The sequence below is a fragment of the Phyllopteryx taeniolatus genome, chromosome 15, assembly GCF_024500385.1.
Source record: "Phyllopteryx taeniolatus isolate TA_2022b chromosome 15, UOR_Ptae_1.2, whole genome shotgun sequence".
Classification (NCBI taxonomy): domain Eukaryota; kingdom Metazoa; phylum Chordata; class Actinopteri; order Syngnathiformes; family Syngnathidae; genus Phyllopteryx; species Phyllopteryx taeniolatus.
The window spans coordinates 11,836,132-11,857,091 of NC_084516.1; the positions used below are offsets into that span (position 1 = coordinate 11,836,132).

Genomic DNA, 20,960 nt, shown 5'->3' on the forward strand with positions numbered 1-20,960 from the left:
TGAGCACACAGAACTTTAGTGCAGTATCTCATTTGAGCCAATTTCTTTAAAAAAAAAAATAAAAAAAAACTGACAGGCTTTCTGTTGCCAAAGCACTTGAGTTTATTGAAAAGCAATGCCTTTAAAATCTTCCCTGTGGAGTCACAGAAGATTTTGAATGTGAGTCATACTCGACACAAAACAACCAACAAAAACAACAAAAGGTTTTACAGAGATTTTGTTCGACTAGAATGGTTCTGGCTCTGTATGATAATGGCCATGTACTAGCAAATGAAAAGTGGAATCTCAAACTAGGAACAGCCCAAAGGGTGTACAGTTTGGAAATGATCGAAAAAGGATGCAGTTTACTTGTTATTACAGTAGCATTACAATTACCGTATTTTCACGACCATAAGGCGCACCGTATTAAAAGTCGCAGTCTCAGTTACGGGGTCTATTTCTGTATTTAACACATACAAAAGGCGCACCGTATTATTGGGGGCAGGCATGGTAAAACATACGCTAGCTTAAAACATACGGTAGCATGCATGCACGCTAAAACAATGTTTTTAAAAAGGCAGCGGGAGCAAAACTGAGTTCGCTTGTACTTTATTGAAGTATTTAACAATGTACTCACGTTATTTTTTGATCAATCCTCATCCACAAATCCATCAAAGTCCTCATCTTGTGTATCCGAAATGAACAGCTGGGCAAGTTCTCCATCAAACACGCCAGGTTCCCTCTCGTCATTGTTGGAGTCAGTCTCGTTGCCGTACGGCTCCTCAGAAATTATGCCGGCTTTTACGAAAGCTCGAACAAGAGTGCAAGCAGACACGTTAGCCCAAGCATCCACAAACCATTCACAAATTGTGGCGTAACGCGCCCAGCGCTGCCTCCTCGTCTTAGTAAAGCTGTGTTCGCCATCTGTCATCCATCGCTCCCACGCCACTCGCAATTTCACTTTGAACGCCCTGTTTACACCGATGTCCAGCGGTTGGAGTTCCTTCGTCAAGCCGCCCGGAATGATGGCAAGCTCCGAGTTATTGCCCTCAGTCGAATGGTGACTGTAGAGACGCTTCTCCCGGCTGTTCTTTGCTCATTAATCCATTGCTCGAGTTGGTCTTCCAACTCGGGCCACCTCGTTTTGGTTCCACGGAAACTCAGCTTCGTGTTCTTGACTTGGCGAAACTCGTTTTCCTGCTCCCTCCACTTGCAAACCATGGATTCGTTGATCTTGAATTCTCTCGCAGCTGCTTGATTCCCATGTTCCTCTGCGTAACTGATAGCTTGCAGTTTAAAATGTGCTTCGTAACCATGTCTCTTCATAGGTGCCATTTTCGGGGGTCCTTAGCCACACCGATGCACATACCGGCGCTATATACCTACTGGGGGCATGCGTTTAGCGTCCTCTGTCACGCGCACCCTTCCCACTTTACGTCCGCATGCTGTCCTCAGTCACGTCCGCCTTTCCTCTATATAAGCAGCGTGTCGGCAGGAAATGCTCCCAGTCAGTCAAGCGGAGCGCTCATCAAAGTCACACAACAACATTTACAGATTTCGGAACTCGGTGCCCACATAAGGCGCGCCGCATCATAAGGCGCCCCGTCCATTTTGGAGAAAATGTAATACTTTTAAGTGCGGCTTATGGTCGTGAAAATACGGTAATATTAAAGTGTTGACTTCGACAATGCATGTACAGATGCTTTCCTTTCATACCATTCTTCCTTCAAGACGCAAAATTCTAATAATTGGTGGACTGCAGTTATTCCGTAATACAACAGGACTTTGTAAATATTTACTAAATTACCCTATATAGTTAAAGATAGTTTCTTCGGATAAAGAGAAATTATCTCTAGGTCTTACTGTAATATAACTGTCTGGGCTTCTTGCAGGTGTATTGTCTCTAAGTTCACCTGATTGGCCGATTGAAGATCCACTTCAGACATGACTAAACACGTGGAGGCTGTAACACCACGCACAGAACTATTGTTTTGAATGTTGAGTCGGTGAGCGACTGGTTAGGACATCTGGCTCAAAGTTCTGAGGACCGGGGTTGAAAACATGGCCCCACCGTGGCTGCGTGGCTATTCTCCGGGTCCTCTGGTTTCCGCCAGCAATCCCAAAAGATGCGTGGTAGGTTGATTGAAGACTCTAAATTACCCATAGGTGTGAATGCGAGTGCGAATGGTTGTTTGTTTGTATGTGCCCTACGATTGACTGACAACCAGTTCAGGGTGTACCGCACCTCTAGCCCAAAGATCGCTTGGATAGGCTACAGCACGCCCGCGACCCTAGTGAGGATAAGCGGTACAGAAAATGGATGGATGGAGTTTCATCACACAATAAGCCACAAATGCTGTCCAGTGATGTTATGACCCAATTGTGCTCAATGAATTCCAACTGTTTCTTGTTTTACATCCATCATAGAAATAATTCTGTTATGTAAGTTCCAAGGATGTGAAATGGTAATTAAATGGTTAATTCTCCCCCGACTCTATTAACTACATCATAATTGGTCATGTCTCAGTCATTTCCACAATATCATTGAATTAGTTTAGTGCCCACTTTTTATGAGTGGATTCAGATTTTATCCTTGTAACAATGCACCAAATGAACAATCTCGATGCGATGCCAAATGGTTTTTGGGCCTAATTCAATGAGCAGTTAAGTGTCATGTTTCATGTCCTTGAGGAAAGCCAAAGAAAGCGATCGTGTTGGCTGTAGGGGTGGCTGTCTGATGGAGGCTTTTAAACTGTCACTTGCACTTTGTGCAGCAATCAGGAACGTTTCTTTGAGGGTACGAACAAACTTTTTGAAGACATTTCACAGATTTCTGTTAACCACTTACAGCGTTACAATGCACATTTCATGGTCGGAGGTCAGAGTTCTGACTTAAAAGAACCAAGCCTGGCCCAAGTAATATTTGACATTTGAGTGATTTAGAAGAATCAACGTACAAATACACAAGCAAAGCATATTTAACCAGTTTTTATACTATTTCACTTAAACATATTTGTGTTAAGAAGTGACAAAACATAAAAAACGGATCTATATGTCCATTTATTACTAATATGAATGATTTGACTTCACAGTCAGGCGGCACGGTGGCCGACTGGTTAGAGCGTCAGCCTCACAGTTCTGAGGTGCGGGGTTCAATCCCCGTCCCCGCCTGTGTGGAGTTTGCATGTTCTCCCTGTGCCTGCGTGGGTTTTCTCCGGGCACTCCGGTTTCCTCCCACATCCCAAAAACATGCATTAATTGGAGACTCTAAATTGCCCGTAGGCATGACTGTGAGTGCAAATGGTTGTTAGTTTCTATGTGCCCTGCGATTGGCTGGCAACCAGTTCAGGGTGTACCCCGCCTCCTGCCCGATGACAGCTGGGATAGGCTCCAGCACGCCCGCGACCCTAGTGAGGAGAAGCGGCTCAGAAAATGGATGGATGGATGGACTTCACAGTCACGGTTTCGTGTTCAAATCAGTCCTGGGTGGAGCCTGCCTTTTTGTCCAAGGACAGCTGGGATATGCTCCAGCTCACCTGTGACCCTGAACATGATAAGTGAGAGAAAATGAATGGATGGATGCAGGATAAATGGTGGTGAAAAAAATGGACAAGCACACAATACAGCAATGTGAGCACAGGAGCGATTGGAACACTAATCAATGAACGTTTTCCTTCAATGAACGCAGCTCATCGTCAGTACTATGCAGGGAACACAAGAACATCCGAGTGGATGCTGGTAAGAAGCCATATTAGTTTTTATTTTAAAGACTGTTTCAACAGGGGTTGCTGTTTTTCTTAGCTCTGCTGGGCTCCACAGTAATGCCTATGTGTAATTAGTAGGATATTTTACAAAAACCTCACATATTTTGTGTTTACTTCCCAATAAAATAGAGCATGGCATAAGTGGGATTAAGACAAGGTTTTAATAGCGGATGTATTTGTGAAATGTATTGCAGAGCCAGACTTGCCACTTGCACAATGAAAGCCATGTTCCTAGTTAAAAACCCGGTCATAAGTCATACACATTACCAGCGGCTGATGTAAGTTTGTAAAGAAAGTCTTTATGGATAAAATAAATACATAAATAAATAAAAATTACAAAAGGTGTCCCAAGTGGAATGATAGATTTTTAATAACTTGCATTGTACTTGCACCACAGAAAAACAACCTTGCCTGTCAATTTGTGCTGCTTGTTTTGTCTCTTAAAAGCAACAACTATTCCAACTAATTCTGCGGAATCGAGCTGTATTGGGCTGCACTCCCACTGTGAGCTCTCAGAATTTGGAAACAAAAGACTCCCCAGCCTGATAGAAGAAATATGTTCGGCCCACCCAATCATCGCTCAAATGCCATAAAAGGTTAAATAAATTGAATTGCTGAGAATTAAAACAGATGACTGTGACATTACCTCACATCGTATTGTTGATACTGTGGGTGCCCGGTGCTGCAGTTCTAATACCATTAGTATGACTGGGCGCCTGTTCAAATGTAAGACAAGTATTTTATCAGTCATTGAAATCAGCTGCCCACTTACTGTCAAAAGTAGAGTTGAGCTGTATATCTATCCACCATCACAGTTTGCCTTGCTACTTGGCCACTGTGGGAATGTAAATGAGAAAAACATTGTCGCTGGAAAAAAAATCAAAATAAGCAAGTTTGAACAAAATTGTTTCGGGAGTGTGGAGCCTGAAAATTTGTCTCGTGTTTAATTTAGACATGAGAGAGTAAATCGCTACGAAAAATTAGGTATGTCAGTAAAAATTTTCAAAAGTACCTGTACATAAAAATTGACAATATTGTTGGATGAAGGAATGATACACAAATAAAATGAGGCCTAGTTTGTAAGAATGTGAATGGATTAAGGATGTTATGCCATTTTTTTAAATGTCACAAATCGACAAAAAATTTCTTGCCCAGAAATCAATCTAAATCACAAGGAAATTTGCGACCAAAACCTTGACTCTTTGGTAGAAAAAAGACCGTAGTTTAGTCTTATTAGTTAAAATGTTATTTTATAAAAGGTCATTTTCAGATTTTTCAATGGCGTCCGCTCGAGCCATCTCATGTTCAGGGTAAAACTGAAAGCAAGTGCAACATCAGCAATGTACAGGTACTGATTTTTATCAAGGTCTACTATTAAATTTACAGTAAGCAAAGTTAGTAACATTTGATAAATAAACTGTTAACAACTTGGCATTTTCGGATTCAGCGGTGCAAAATTGTCCTAAATCAGTTGAAAAACCGTAGACAATTTACCCCCCAAATTTTTTTTTTAATTATTGAATTATTATTGAATATTGCAGTTCCACCACCATGGAAATACTGTGCCCGATGTAGGCCTACAACTAAAAGAAAAATGTAAGAAAACACTCAGTCATTATAGGGGGAACTATACACATTATTTCTTGTTTAGTGCTTTGGACTCACAGTGTTTGGATTATAAACGACAGGCTAAAGTGTGCGGACTACAAATCCCTCAAGTACCACATGCGGTTTCCTCCTTTATAGACTTTTAATATGTGAACAGCAGAAAAGGAAAATACTCCGCAGGAGTGTAACATTGATTTGCAGTGAATGTCTCTGATGTGAATTTAAATTATTCAACCGCAATTCCAATGAAGTTGGACCTTATGTTAAACACAAATAAAAACAGTATACAATGATTTGCAAATCATGTCCAACCTATATTTAATTGAATACACTACAAAGACAAGATATTTAATGTTCAAAGTGATAAACTTGTTTTTAGCAAATAATCATTAGCTTAGAATTTTATGGCTGCAACACATTCCAAAAAAGCTGGGACAGGGTCATGTTTATTACTGTGTTACATTATCTTTTCTATTAACAACATTCAATAAACGTTTGGGAACTGAGGACACTAATTGTTGAAGCTTTGTAGGCGGAATTCTTTCCCATTCTTGCTTGATGTACAGCTTCAGTTGTTCAACAGTCCGGGGTCTCCGTTGTCGTATTTTACGCTTCATATAATATATATATTATATATATAATCGAGCTAGAAACCAGCTGACTAAAGAAATTAACATTGCAAAGAGGAACTATGCAGCAAAGTTGGAAAAACAGTTTAGCGCAAACAACTCTAAATCAGTCTGGCATGCATTCCAATCGCTGACTAATTACAAGCGACGATCCCCCCAAGCTGAGAACAATAGCACACTAGCCAACGACTTGAATACCTTCTACTGCAGATTTGAAAAGGACACTTTCACACCACACACCCACCCGGCCGCACCCGCGACCACAATCACACCTCTGACTTCTGCGTTAACCATCCATGAACAGAATGTGAGACGCATCTTCAAACAACAAAAGATTAACAAAGCGGCAGGCCCGGACCATGTGTCCCCATCCTGCCTCAAAGTCTGCGCGGACCAGCTCGCTCCAGTCTTCACTCAGATCTTCAATAGATCTCTGGAACTGTGCAAAGTTCCATCCTGTTTTAAACGCTCCACCATCATTCCAGTCCCCAAGAAACCTGCAATCTCGGGTCTGAATGACTACAGGCCTGTCGCTTTGACATCTGTGGTCATGAAGTCCTTTGAACATCTCGTGCTGGACTACCTCAAGATTGTCACAGGTCCCCTGCTGGACCCCCTGCAGTTTGCCTACCAAGCGAACAGGTCTGCGGATGATGCAGTCAACATGGGACTGCACTTCATCCTAGAACACCTCGAGAGTGCAGGGAACTACGCGAGGATCCTGTTCGTGGACTTCAGCTCAGCGTTCAACACCATCATCCCTGAACTCCTTTCATCCAAGCTTCTCCAGCTCAGCAGCTCACCTGCCATCTGCCAGTGGATTTAAAGCTTTCTGACGGGCAGGACACAGCAGGTCAGGCTGGGGGAGGCCACCTCATCCACACGCAGCATCAGCACTGGGGAGCCCCAAGGTTGTGTCCTCTCTCCGCTGCTCTTCTCTCTCTACACGAACGACTTCACCTCAGCGAACCCGACTGTCAAACTCCTGAAGTTTGCAGATGACACCACTTTCATCGGCCTCATCAAGGACGGTGACGAGTCTGCATATCGACAGGAAGCGGAGCGGCTGGAGCTGTGGTGCGGCCGACACAACCTGGAGCTGAACACGCTCAAGACTGTAGAGATGATCGTGGACTTCAGGAGGCATCCTTCGCCACAGCTGCCCCTCACGTTGTCCAGCTGCCTTGTGTCAACCGTCGAGACCTTCAAGTTCCTGGGAATTACAATCTCTCAGGACCTGAAGTGGGCGACCAACATCAACTCTGTCCTCAAAAAGGCCCAGCAGAGGATGTACTTCCTGAGGCTTCTGAGAAAGCACGGCCTGCCACCGGAGCTGCTGAGACAGTTCTACACAGCGGTCATCGAATCAGTCCTGTGTTCTTCCATTACAGTCTGGTTTGGTGCTGCTACAAAAAAGGACAAACTCCGACTGCAACGGACAATCAAAACTGCTGAAAGGATTGTCGGTACCCCACCATTGAGGACTTGCACACTGCCAGAACTAAGACAAAGGCGTGCAAAATCCTGTCGGACCCTCCGCACCCCGGTCACCAGCTCCTTCCCTCAGGTAGGTGCTACCTATCAATGCAAACTAGAACTAGTAGACATTCCAACAGCTTCTTCCCTCTTGCGATCAACTTCTTAAACACCTAACCTACAATTCCATTACAACATGGTGGCAATTTGACGAGTTCGTTGTCACATTTCTGTGGGTCCAATTATGTATAACTCGTGCACTCACTGTAGTTGTCTCGCCATGCTGCACTATTTGCATATACTGGCCCCTCATGCCAGAGTAGCATCTGCTCCATTTGCACACTGATTGAGGAGTATCTGTAACATTTGCACAACCAACATTGTCCCAGATTATCGCACTACTCGTCACTTTAAACCGCATACACTCCTTGAAGTCTCAGCGCCCTTTGCAGAATGGTCATTGCACCGGACTATTGCAATATTAATCATTCGAACTGTTCTAAGTGCTAGAGGACTCTGCATTTTTCTGCACAATTGTCAAAAAAGAAAATAATAAAATGTACCGGCATTACCAGATAACTAGCAACCCTTTACTGCTCAGTGACTTTTTTTTTTTTTGTCAATGTCTTTATGTCTCCAAAGTGTCCTGTAAATTGACTGTCTGTTGTCGTACTAGAGCGGCTCCAACTACCGGAGACAAATTCCTTGTGTGTTTTGGACATACTTGGCAAATAAAGATGATTCTGATTGTGATTCTGATAATGCGCCACACATTTTCAATGGGAGACAGGTCTGGACTGCAGGCAGGCCAGTCTAGTACCCGCACTCTTTTACTACAAAGCCACACTGCTGTAACGCATGCAGAATGTGGTTTGGCATTGTCTTGCTGAAATAAGCAGGGGTGTCCATGAAAAAGACGTTGCTTGGATGGCAGCATATGTTTCTCCAAAACCTGTATGTACCTTTCAGCATTAATGGTGCCTTCACAGATGTGTAAGTTACCCATGCCATTGTCACTAACACAGCCCCATACCATCACAGATGCTGGCTTTTGAACTTTGCGCCCATAACAGTCCGGATGGTTCGTTTCCTCTTTGGCCCAGAGGACACGGCGTCCAAAATTTCCCAAAACAATTTGAAATGTGGACTCGTCGGACCACAGAATACATTTCCACTTTGCATCAGTGCATCTTAGATGAGCTCGGGCCCAGAGAAGCCGGCACAGTTTCTGGGTGTTGTTGATAAATGGCTTTTGCTTTGCATAGTAGAGTTTCAAGTTGCACTTACGGATGTAGCGCCGAACTGTATTTACTGACATTGGTTTTCTGAAGTGTTCCTGAGCCCATGTGGTGATATCCTTTACGGATTGATGTCGGTTTATGATGCAGTGCCGCCTGAGGGATCCAAGGTCACGGGCATTCAATGTTGGTTTTCGGCTTTGCTGCCTACATGCAGTGATTTCTCCAGATTCTCTGAACCTTATGATGATATTATGGACTGTCGATGATGAAATCCCTAAATTCCTTGCAATTGTACGTTGAGGAACATTGTCCTTAAACTGTTCGACTATTTTCTCACGCACTTGTTCACAAAGAGGTGAACCTCACCCCATCTTTGCTTGTGAATGACTGAGCAATTCAGAGAAGCTCCTTTTATCATGGCACCCACCTGTTCCCAATTAGCCTGTTCACCTGTGGGTTGTTCCAAACAGGTGTTTGATGAGCATTCCTCAACTTTCTCAGTCTTTTTTTGCCACCTGTCCCAGCTTTTTTGGAACGTGTTGCAGCCATAAAATTCCAAGTTAATGATTATTTGCTAAAAACAATCAGGTTTATCAGTTTGAACATTAAATATCTTTTCTTTTTAGTGTATTCAATTAAATCTAGGTTGAACATGATTCGCAAATCATTGTACTGTTTTTTTTTTTTTTTTATGTTTAACACAACGTCCCAATTGAGGTTGCAGTACGGCTACCGAACAATGCTCTTTTATAATACGATATTCAGGCTTTAATTATTTGGTTGACTACTGCAATATATAAGATGTTTTTCCTATTGCTTAATGTGCCTTTTCCATGAAAAGTAACACAAATGCATCTTAGTGTCTTAAGAGTTCCTTTTATGTGGTTCTTTTACAATGGTCCTTTAAATGTCACTCAAGCATCACTCAAGCTGTTTTAACTGTTTATGCCACTAGAGGAAGCCTCGTTATGTAGTTGCAAAACACCAGAGGAATCTGTGATCTGAAGTGCAGGGATGTGGCAACCATTTTTCATTCCCACAATAGGGGACAGCAACATTGATGGTGTTATTTCTGAGGTATGTATGAATCTGTGAAAGTGTCAGAACAATTGCATGTATTTACCGTTATTACAGATGTATAAAGACAAGAGTGTCATGGGTTGAATGCATAGTTAGGCTCATTTATGCACTTGTATCTACTGAGTTTCAATGGGTTCTATCAAAAACGTTGTGACCAATTCCAGTCGTTATTACAGTTTATGATTTTTCCCATACAAGTTTACGAAATCTTGTTCAGATTACATTTGCATTGGACTGCCGTGAAATTTGTTTATTTACAGTGTCTCTTGATTGTCATTACTATTATGGCCTAGAATTTTAAATCATCAATAACTTTTTGAAAAAAGGACTTGAAGCATGGCTGTTTCAGCATGGAAGACACTCACACATACAAAATCAAGGCGAAATAAAAAATAAATAAACAAAATTTTAAATCCTGTATAGCATGTGTACACTCAGTGGTATTGCTCGGCCTATTTTAAAGGGTCTCCACAAAATAACCCCCCTCCCCACACACACACACACTAGACAATTGCGTTTTGGGGCTAATTCATTGTCCATCAGCACACTAATAACTGCATAATTGGTCTTGCATCAATGAACAGAGAAATGCTCTTCGGTAACAACATTGAAAGCAACTTCATGGATTTTGATAATTCACAGTAGTTTGAGAGCAAAATAGGAAGTTGACAGTACATTGCCAAAATTGTGTATCAAACCTTAAAGGTGTTTGGAAATCTCAATGGTAGAATCAGGTGGTCTGAGTGACCGATTCGGATTTTGTGCTGACACCCGTTTTTTCTGCTTATATCGAATTTCAAACCACCGATATCCAATATCACTGTGTTTACATTTACTTAACACCTGAATCACATTGCATGTGCTCATGTCCAAAATTCAGGTAAACAACTGCATGCGTGTCAACATCAGGTAGCAAGAACATGGAAGGAAACAATAATAAATTATGAAAATATTAAATGTTACCATGTGTTTAGTTGGCCTGGACTCACCAGGGATTAGGGTGGTTAAATGTATCAGTAATACTACACTGGCTGTGTCAGCAACTGTTTTTCCTATTTATATCAGACCACTGTGTGTTGTTTGGTTAATCACCCGTTTGTCTGTGTCATTATATTGTTGCAGTATGTCGGATCTCTCTGTTCATGGTGCAGACAAATAGCCAGACATCTGATTTAGATACGATTTTCATCCACATCTGGAAGAGGCCTGAATATTTTCTGAGGATATCCAATTCCACACGTTTTACCCCAGATCTGCCGCTTAGGAAGAAGGAACTGAAGTTGTGTCACTTGAACTATGGAGTGTGTAAATCCAGCCTTAAAGACCCACTTACTGCATAGCCAGAAACACAGGATGATGATTGATATCTTTTAGATAGTGGAATGATTTTATGTCAAAGTACACAAAGGACATGATGGATCAGGCAGCACAGTAAAATGTTTCGATATTTATAGACTGTTAGATTGTCTGACAACAAAACAAAACAAAACAGAGTCACAAACAAAAACTGTTGGGGAAAAAACACACCAGATGACTCTAGTAAAAAGTTCATGTTTGTCGCCTGGTGCTGTGACTAATTGAATGGCAACACCAACGAAGACATGCGGTGGCGTTTTTCAAAAAAGCACGGTGTCAGGTTCAGGCAATGCAGAGCAGTTGCTTTGATGCCCCTGAAGGAAGGAACTCTGACTGAAGTTTGTCAGTGCCTTAGTTGAAAACTTCATGCTGGGAGAGCCACAAAGTGCTGCAGTGTTCTCTCGGTTCAATGAAGGAAGAAGGCCTGTGGGTAGCAAGACACTTGCGATATTATCTTTCACTTAATGACATTTTACTTAACATAAAACATTGTTAACTGTATTTCATCCAGAAACCTCACTAATGAAAGTCGTTTACAGCGTAAGGGCTAGGTTTACATATTAAATCAGATGATTAAACAGTGAGTTAGGTCAAAAATGTGATACATCTTTGGTTAATGTATCATTATTAATTTGAAAAAGAAGTCTTTACAGTAGATTTTGTAAAAAAAAAAAAAAAACAACAACAAAAAAACTATCTAAACCGAAAAATACCTCACCATCGTGGTCTCTTGATTGTGAACAGATATCAGCCTCATCCCACTCATAGTTCTCATCAACAGAGGGCTTTCTGCTAGAAAGAGAGAACATAATCTTTTCAATCTCACCATACCCTTATGCAAGACAACAGAACCTATACTGAATAATTATTCTATTATTAGTCTATAATTAAAAGCCATTGGTTTTTTTCATACTATTTTTGTGTTATTTATTAGGTCTTACCTTTGACCTTTTTCAATTTGGTGACTGTACATATCCACTGTGCGTGCCTGGCCATCCTCCTGTACAGTTCCAGGGGACAAGGTGTTGTTGTTCATTGACGAATGACACAGAGACAAGCGTACATTTGTAGGCTCCATGCTCCCTCGGCCACTGCTTGCAAAACTACTGTAGCTGCTTCCACAATCAGGCACTCCTTTGTAGACTTCTGCCTCCAACTTCAGTGCATCTAACTTAATTTGTGGATTGCTATCATCAGGTAGTAAGATTCTGGATGAATCCCGAGTAGACCCCAAGTAATCTATTGGATTTTTAATGGCATCCTGGTATTCATCTGGCCATTTGGCAGCACTGGGAAAGACAGAAGTATCCCTTCTTAATTTCTGGTTGCCAATAACAATAGAATTCTGTACAGGACTTAGTGGATTGCTTCTGGAAGGGTACATACCAGGGGGTAAATGGTAGGTAGTTTGGCTAGCAGAAGAAACATTTGCAGAATATTTGGAGCTATTCCTGGTGGTTGAACTTTGGTTATCTGCGTGCAAAGAGTCTGGATGAAAGGTGAACGAATCAGAGTGTTTCTTTTGGTTTAAGGAGTCTACCCATGCATGAGGTGGCAGGAATTTTTTGTCTTTTTGTCTTATTTCAAGGCTCTGCCTTTTTTGCTTGGAGTCCCACGGTTTTGAACCTTGGCTCACAGCTCTACGCAGCTCCGGCTCTGAAGCGTTCTCTTGGTAGTGAAAGCTTGTGCTCCTCCTCATTTCTTCATAACGGCCTTTGCGAGGGCATCCTTCTTTTACACGAGAGGCAATTCTGTGGTGCAGCATGGGCTTTTTTGCAGGCTGTGTGACACATATTTCAAACACTGGCTCATCCACACTCATCTCAATAGCCACATTTTGCTTTTCGGGCTTGGGGACCTCTTCCTCCACATCTTTGCAGCCTGGCTCTGCAACAAGAGTCAAACTGGATCTTTCACCATGTATTTGGCAATGAAAAGATGGATTGTTTTGTCTTGATGCCTCAGAATAAGATACATTTGTTTCCTTTTCGAAGAATGTGGATTGCAGTACATCATCATAGCCCTGTGGTGTTTCCTGTACCCTTTCATGTCCCATTGTTGGGTAGAGATGTGGGGGAGTTAATCTGTCATTGGAAAAATGGTCTGCTCCCTCAGATTCGAGGGGGATCTCTCCGGTTAAGGATAGAGTAGGATGTTGGTTACCAGTATTTATAGAAAAGGAATTTGGAGGAGTGGAAGGACTGAAACAGGTGCTGTCTCTGATCATCGTGGGAAAATCATTCCAGTGGATAGAAGATGACAAGTAAGGACTTGGCGACAGACTGTACCTCTGTTGCTGTCTGCATGGCAAGGTGTGCCTCTTATATTCCTGAATAAGTTCAGAACCACCATTCTCTCTTTTCTCAGGTTCTGGCTTCTCTCTTCTTATTTCTTCTTTAGAGTATCTGTACATTCTGTATTTCTGGAGTTCCTTTGCCAGCTCTTCCCTCTCCTTAGCCAATTTCAGGCAGTAACTCAGGTTTCCCCTCTCTCGCTCATGTTCCATTTGGAGAACTAGAGTGCTGGCTGTTGTTGAAGACTGACCTAGGCCTGACCGTATATGTGGTAGTACTGGAAATGTGGGAGATATTGCTCTATTGTGATGAGAAATATTGGATAAACTGTTAGCGCACATACTGAAGTCAGGAAAGCTATCATAATTTCTCTTATGATGGAAGCTATCTTGATCAAGATGCTGGGTGATGTCAGAGGTTTGCCTTGATGTATCTGATTCACATGGTTTGCAGGGTGGAAGATCCACAGAAAGAACAAACGGTGGATGTTTACTGTCTTGATGGTCTGAGCATAATGACGTAGACTTTTGGACTGTAAAAGGATGATTATATTTTGTACTGTGCTTGCTTTGAACATTCAGAGTGTCATATGGCGGTATTACAAAGCGTCCATCTGGACCTCTGGTGATCAACTCCACAGAAGGAGAAACAGGGTATGATTTTAGACACTGGAATTGATTTAGCCTTCTTTTGTGGTTAAAGAGGAGCTGCTGCTTGTGTTGTCGATTCACACTGTTGAAGGAAGAACAAACTGTCTTCGAGGAGGATGAGGAGATGGTAGAGGAAGTGGTAGGATAAAGGGCACTGGCTGGAAGTAAGCTTTTCTTCAATACACCGTCTGTACTGCCGGAGCCTGAAATCTTTCTGTGAGTTAGAGCAGGACTGAGGGATGGAACGAAGAAAATAGTTAGAAAAATCAGAGGTGTCAGATGCAGAGAAAATAACAGAGGGTGACAGAGAATGAGTCAAACACGGAAAAAGACCAGAGTGACGAGAATATAAAAACAGAATTCACTGACACTGTGAACATATTTTCAGTGAAAAAGCAGAAGGGATGGTTTGGCATGCATATTGAGGATATGGTCAAGGTACTTACATTGATGGGGAGCACTTATAGCTGGCAGGATGGGGTCCTGGAAGCGAGGGAAAGTTGCAAAATTGTATCTAACTTATTACACGGTACAAGAAATAAACTCAAATCATCCTAAGATTATACAAATTGTTACCTACTACTACTATGTTTACTAAATACTAAATAGGCTATTATTACTTTTTTATCAAGAAATGCGGCATGGTATAAAGACCCATCATGGTATTGGCATAAATCCATTGTAATGAGGTATGATTTATGAAATTGAAAGTGGTTTCAATATTTTGTGGCATGAACAATGATAATCATGATGCACTTCATGAATGAGTGAGGAGAAGATGGCTCACCATTCTGCTTCATTTGGCTTTGTAGCTTCTTCCTGTGACTGATAAGGCAGGCAGACCCCAACAGTAAGACCAGCGCCAAACACATAAAACCAACTCCACCAAGAATCCCTGCCAATAACAATTCAGGAGACTCTAGCAGTCTGGATGAAGAAGGATGCATCTTCATTCCTGTCACAACATATTAATTAGAAAATGGGCATCAAAGTGAGCTAATTGATAGCAGTCTCCAAAAACCTCGTTAAGCATTTGGCAAATCAACCTTGCTATGTTTTTAACTGCTATGATAGTGGTTGATCAAAATGTGATCAGAAAAATCCATGTGCTTTGAAGGATCATCCTGTATATATATGTCAATGCTGTAGTACCTGGTGCTTTAAGTTAAACATGTATGATTCTATACATGCAAAGATAAGTGGAATATATATACAATTTCATGTGTGTATATATATATATATATATATATATATATATATATATATATATATATATATATATATATATATAAAATATCAGCCCCAGTGTGTGTGGTGTCTTCTGATTTACTGTGTCTCTAATCAACAATGTGTGTCCTTGAGGATCGTTATCGGCAAATCTTGAACTTGTATTGTTCTCAATAATTTGCTCAGCATGAGTTAATCTGATGAGCTGCTGTGTTAAATATAAATTAAGAGTTATGGTTCTGATGAAATGGATAAAACTAGTGGGAATGTGTCAATCCCTCCAGTTTATATCTCTAGATCGTACATATTGAAACAGTTATGTCACATTAACACCAAGATTTGGAACAAAATACAACACAAATAGTAGCAACAATTATTTCAATAAGCAATAAGGATCACAATTTCTACCGTTTGATATTCTAATGTGCAACATTCCCTGGAGCCCTGCTCAAAATTTCTGAGAAAGAGGGACATGAATAGAAATTGAAGTTGATGGAGTGGATTAAAACACGAGGTGGGATGAGAATGTGAGGGGCAAGGTTGCTTGAACACCTACCCATGGTGGAGACATTGAGTGATGGACTGGGCTCACTCAGCAGCTCACCGTGTCGAGTTAGCAGCCTCAGCTCATATACACAGTCCTGAGACCAACACACACCCACCCACACACGCGCGCACACACACACACACACACACACAAACACGCACGGGATGAAACCTCACTTTGTCAACACAGTATTGTGCTTGCAATGCTAATGAAGTTGATTTGAATTTGACTAGGGCTATAGAAGAGCGCAATAGAAGGCGGCACAGAGAGCAAAAGCCAGTGCACAAGGATTTATAGAAGACAGAGAGCAAAAGCCAGTGCACAAGGATTGATAGAAGACTGAATAGTGATGGATTTATATTTTAGTAAAACTATGACGACCATCTACCAGTGGCGTACATTTAGGGTCTTCGAGACTTTCTCTACTGGCCTAAACATTATCAGAACCACTGACGTACATTTACAGCCTACATGAAATGCTATTAATGTATTTCCAATTATTTCATTATCTTCATTCTATAATGTGTGTCTTGGCTCCCCAGTCAGTGTGTATATTTTTTTGTCTAATCAGAATTACCATGTCAATGTATTCAGCCCAGGGCCTTTAGAATCCCAAGTGTTGGCTTAGGACACATATAGACCAAAGCCATGGCAGTTTTTTGTTTTTTTTAACCAATTAAATTCACCACTGTCGAGAAGGGTGACATCTGCATTTTTCTGTCTGTGTTTTTTTCCCTCTGATTGGTTGATCAAAGCTAGTAGCACAACTGTCCGACATTAATAAAAATTCATTTTCAAGGCAGACTTTTCAAGAAAAAGTGGACATTGTGAGGATAGGTTGGTGAACACTGTTGCTGGTTGGCTTGGCTGATTGGACCAAACAAAAAAAACAAAAAACAACCTTCAAATAAAAATTAAAAACCTTAAATGACTGGAGGCTGCTCAGCCAACACACACACAGTTTAATTTGATCCGTGTCCATGCTCTTTACTCAAAATACTCATCTCAAATCATCTTTCCCCATTGAAATGAAAGGAAATACAATTAATCTGTTCCAGCCTCCCTGTCTCTTCCCCAGAAAAAAATCCATCCATCCATTTTTCCGTACTGCTTATCCTCACTAGGGTCGCGGGTGTGCTGGAGCCTATGCCAGCTGACTCTGGGTGAGAGGTGGGGTACACCCTGAACTTGTTACCAGCCAATCGCAGCAGAAAGACTTTTTTTTTTTTTTTTTTTTAAATGTAAAGCATTCAACAGTTTGTGCCTCATGATTTAATGTTTCATCCATCAGTGTGCTGCGCCTTCTGGTGTGCCCAATTTGGCCACCGGGAGGCACTACTGTATTATACAGTCATGTAGACAAACGAAGAAGAATAGACATCCTGTGCTGCTGTTCTTTGACTCAGTAAGTTGCTGTAATATTAGTCAATTTTTGTTGAGGATGAAGAATATATTACTGTGAGTAATGTTATATTATCTGTCTATGTGCTGTTCCACCGTATCCGGTCAAATATCCGTTTCTTAAGGGTTGAAAAACCGCGATTGTCGATGCTACGTGTTAGCATGACAACGACGTTTTCAATTCATTTGTTTGTTGTATGTTAGTATTAAGCTGGACCTTGAAGCAAAGTTATGTCATTGTTTTACATACACAACGTGTAATCCTCTTTATTTTATGCTTAGTTTGACCATAAACCTCCAGTGGGAGTGGCATGAAACAGCTTGAAACATGTCATTTTTGATGAAACGTTTACCATTTGTTAAAAGTGCCACTTATGGTGAAATGGGGTGAATTGAGTTTACTGTCACCATAAAGTGCTCGTATCCCAAGTTTGTGATCGCAAGTCAAAGCAAGAATTTGGCCGAATGACGGGTCATACCTTGATAAACACATAAGTCGGGCCACTCGTATCTCAAGGTACCACTGTGGTACATTTTTGTATATTATTTTGGGATGTGATAGTGGTAGTATTAAGAGGTGGATTGGGTCACTTAAGTCCCCGCTGAAGGCCCAAGTCCGAAATGCACTGCCAGCCATGTCGTATACAATATAGATCATTTTACACTTGCGACTATGAGAGTCCCGGAATGCATATGTCAAGGAAACAATGAGTCCCAGCCCTGGAACAATGAGTTGCGACTTGCTTGCCAAATACTTAAGACTTGACTTTAGAGTTGGTAGCCAAGAGACTTGATTTGACTACTACATGACTGAACAAGTCATCTCATTTACAGTTGGGAATCTGCATTTGAATTATTATAGTTTGCCTTGTTTTATGAAGAAATAAATGTTTAGGAGGGGGTCATTCGCGCCAACCTGGCAATACAGTCTGCATTGTTGCGCACTAGCCAGTGTGAAGTAACCACCTGAATGAACAATGATGAACGGAGCTCCAAAGATAATAAAATTTTGATTATGTTGCCAATGAAGTCTGCAAAAAGAGGATGGCAACCTGCATGGTTTGCAACAATGACGTCGAACTTCATTCGTCACACAACATAAAGAGTTTGAAAAAATATTTTCTGTTGCTGTGTATGAGAAGGGAATAATTAGTGTGTCAAGCTAAGGCTTTATTAATTAGGAACCTCTACAGTCTTTTGCCAGTTCCAGCTATAATAGACACATTCATCAAATAAGATTGTACTATAACTCGAAACAGGGTATGCAGAAAAATAGCTTGAGAGACAGACAGACAGACAGACAGAAAGGGTAACAACTTAACTCAATAGCTTTGTTACCTTTTGGAGACCTGGAATAATTATTTCAGTAGTGTTGGCACTAATATTGTCATCCAAATTGATCCACTTCCCTTGCTTGACGCGGGACTGAAGAACCAACCCTGTTATGGTGAGGGGCTGCGCTTGTGGAAGGGACCACTGAAGAACAACACCTGCTGAACCCAAATTAGCTGACAGCAAGGAAGGGGGCTTTGGCTGACCTCTGCTTGGTGTAGGATCTGGTATAAGGAATGTGACAAAAAAAAAGTTGCAATTAATTAGCCAGATGCACGAAGGTGGTAAATCTTAATCACAGTGCAGGGAATTGTAGCCCTCCTGTGAAATGTAGAATGGTTAAGGGGACATAGGGCCAATTTTTATCCCGCTGGAGCCTTCCAATCAAAAGCTTAAAAAGAGTAACAGAAAAAAAGAGTTTTTATCAAAATACTGTAAGAGTTTCCAGCTCAGGAATATTAAATTGATAATGATGAAAACTGGATGATGATCGCTCATGCAGTTGCTCAGACTTATTACTAGACTTTACACCGATCTGTTCGGCTTGATTGGTATCAGCCGATAATTAGCATTTTATGCTGATGGGATTAATGTCGTAATTCGCCGATCATTGATCGCAAACTGACTCGAAAACTGCAACCACTATAATATACATGCACTATTGCCAAATCAATGCTGACAATTTAAGAATAGAGTGTCTTGTTTTAATATCACTCAGTATTAGGCCACGTCCACAGGGAAACACACACAATCGATTTCTTTTTTCATTTTAAATCAATTTCCCGTAAACACGGAATGATTTCAAGAAATGTGTGTGTCCATACAGACACTGATACACTGTAGTATAAAGTTGTGCTAAAAAATATTGGCACCCCTGGCGTCACATAGAAATACAGCAATAAAAACATTGCTTAGCACTGACAAGAAAACTGACTAGATGGTGCTGTTTTTCTTTGACGGGCAGAATAATTGATCATTAATCATTAAGAATTCATAGTTACATGGAAGTCATTGTTGATTAATCACGTATTAAAGCAAAAAAATGGAGTGCAATACTTAGTTGCATCCAACAGATGCGCTGTTGATTCGATTCGAGCGCGACTATGGTCTAAAGAAGAATATCATGCTATCAACCACACAGACCCGCGCTATGTATGGTACAACTTCCCCGGACAGTGTTATTCTGCTCAACGTCATATACATTCATCTAAAAGATAATATTTTGCTATAATACTTTCATTTGAAAGTTGTGTTTTTTTGTTATTAGTGTGCCCTATGACATCGCTATTGGAAGAGGAATTAGAATTGAAGCACATCCCTCAATTCATCCATTTTCCTTGCTACTTATTCTCACCAGGGTCGCGGGCGTGCTGGAGCCTATCCCAGCTAACTCTGGGCGAGAAGTGAGGTACATCCTGAACAGGCCGTCAGCCAATCACTGGGCAAATTTAACCACATCAAACACTAAGAGAAACACATGTGGTAAGTGCCCTACCAGTATTTACATTTGACATTTGCCACTAGTTTGAAATGTCACTGCAATCCTTTTCAGTCACGTTCCTATCGTTACTAAGCACAAATAAAAAAGTGAGATGATGATGATGTTACCCGATTTTTTTTATCACATACATGCATTCGCCGTTTTGATCTCATAATAGGCCATTTACGTGAATCGTATTGATCTGATGAGTTTTTCCTGTAGGTGGGGGTTGCCGTCGCTGTCGTCATAGGCTCTTTCGTACTCCTTGAACGTTGGCAGCTAGCTGTAACGGTACTTTTACTCCTTTACAATGATCTAAATGTCGCTCGCTACTTTTATATATAAATTATTGCTCATTAATCAACTATTTCGTGCACGAGATTACGACTTCGACTTCCGCATTGGGCACTGTTTGCAGCAATCTAATTTAAGCGCTAGTGAGGTTTAAGTCTAGTTCACCAATCAAACGACAAAAGAGAGTTACATGACCTCACACAACGTCTCCTATTGGGCTTCCCGTATATAGGTATTGACACTAGATAACCCCGGCGGCACGGTGGGCGACTGGTTAGAGCGTCAGCCTCACAGTTCTGAGGACCCGGGTTCAATGCCTGGCCCCGCCTGTGTGGAGTTTGCATGTTCTCCCCGTGCCTGCGTGGGTTTTCTCCGGGCACTCCGGTTTCCTCCCACATCCCAAAAACATGCATGAATTGGAGACTCTAAATTGCCCGTAGGCATGACTGTGAGTGCGAATGGGTGTTTGTTCCTATGTGCCCTGCGATTGTCTGGCAACCAGTTCAGGGTGTACCCCGCCTCCTGCCCGATGACAGCTGGGATAGGCTCCAGCACGCACGCGACCCTAGTGAGGAGAAGCGGCTCGGAAAATGGACAAGATA

General features: G+C 41.5%; 1 protein-coding gene across 10 annotated transcripts in view; it reads right to left on the minus strand.

Moving 5' to 3' along the window:
* Positions 1-206: 206 nt before the first annotated feature.
* LOC133490256 (protein turtle homolog A-like) overlaps positions 207-20,960 on the minus strand; it is a 72,190-nt gene continuing 51,436 nt past the window's right edge. For 2 of the 10 annotated variants that reach the window (XM_061800104.1, XM_061800107.1), the window contains 7 exons: positions 18,591-18,808; positions 15,861-15,945; positions 14,865-15,032; positions 14,524-14,560; positions 12,075-14,309; positions 11,852-11,925; positions 11,210-11,557 (listed from right to left, as the gene is read on the minus strand). In XM_061800104.1, coding sequence (XP_061656088.1) covers positions 11,394-11,557; positions 11,852-11,925; positions 12,075-14,309; positions 14,524-14,560; positions 14,865-15,032; positions 15,861-15,945; positions 18,591-18,808 — 2,981 coding nt within the window. In that variant the 3' untranslated portion in view covers positions 11,210-11,393. The other 8 variants (XM_061800105.1, XM_061800106.1, XM_061800108.1 and 5 more) reach the window with 8 other exon arrangements.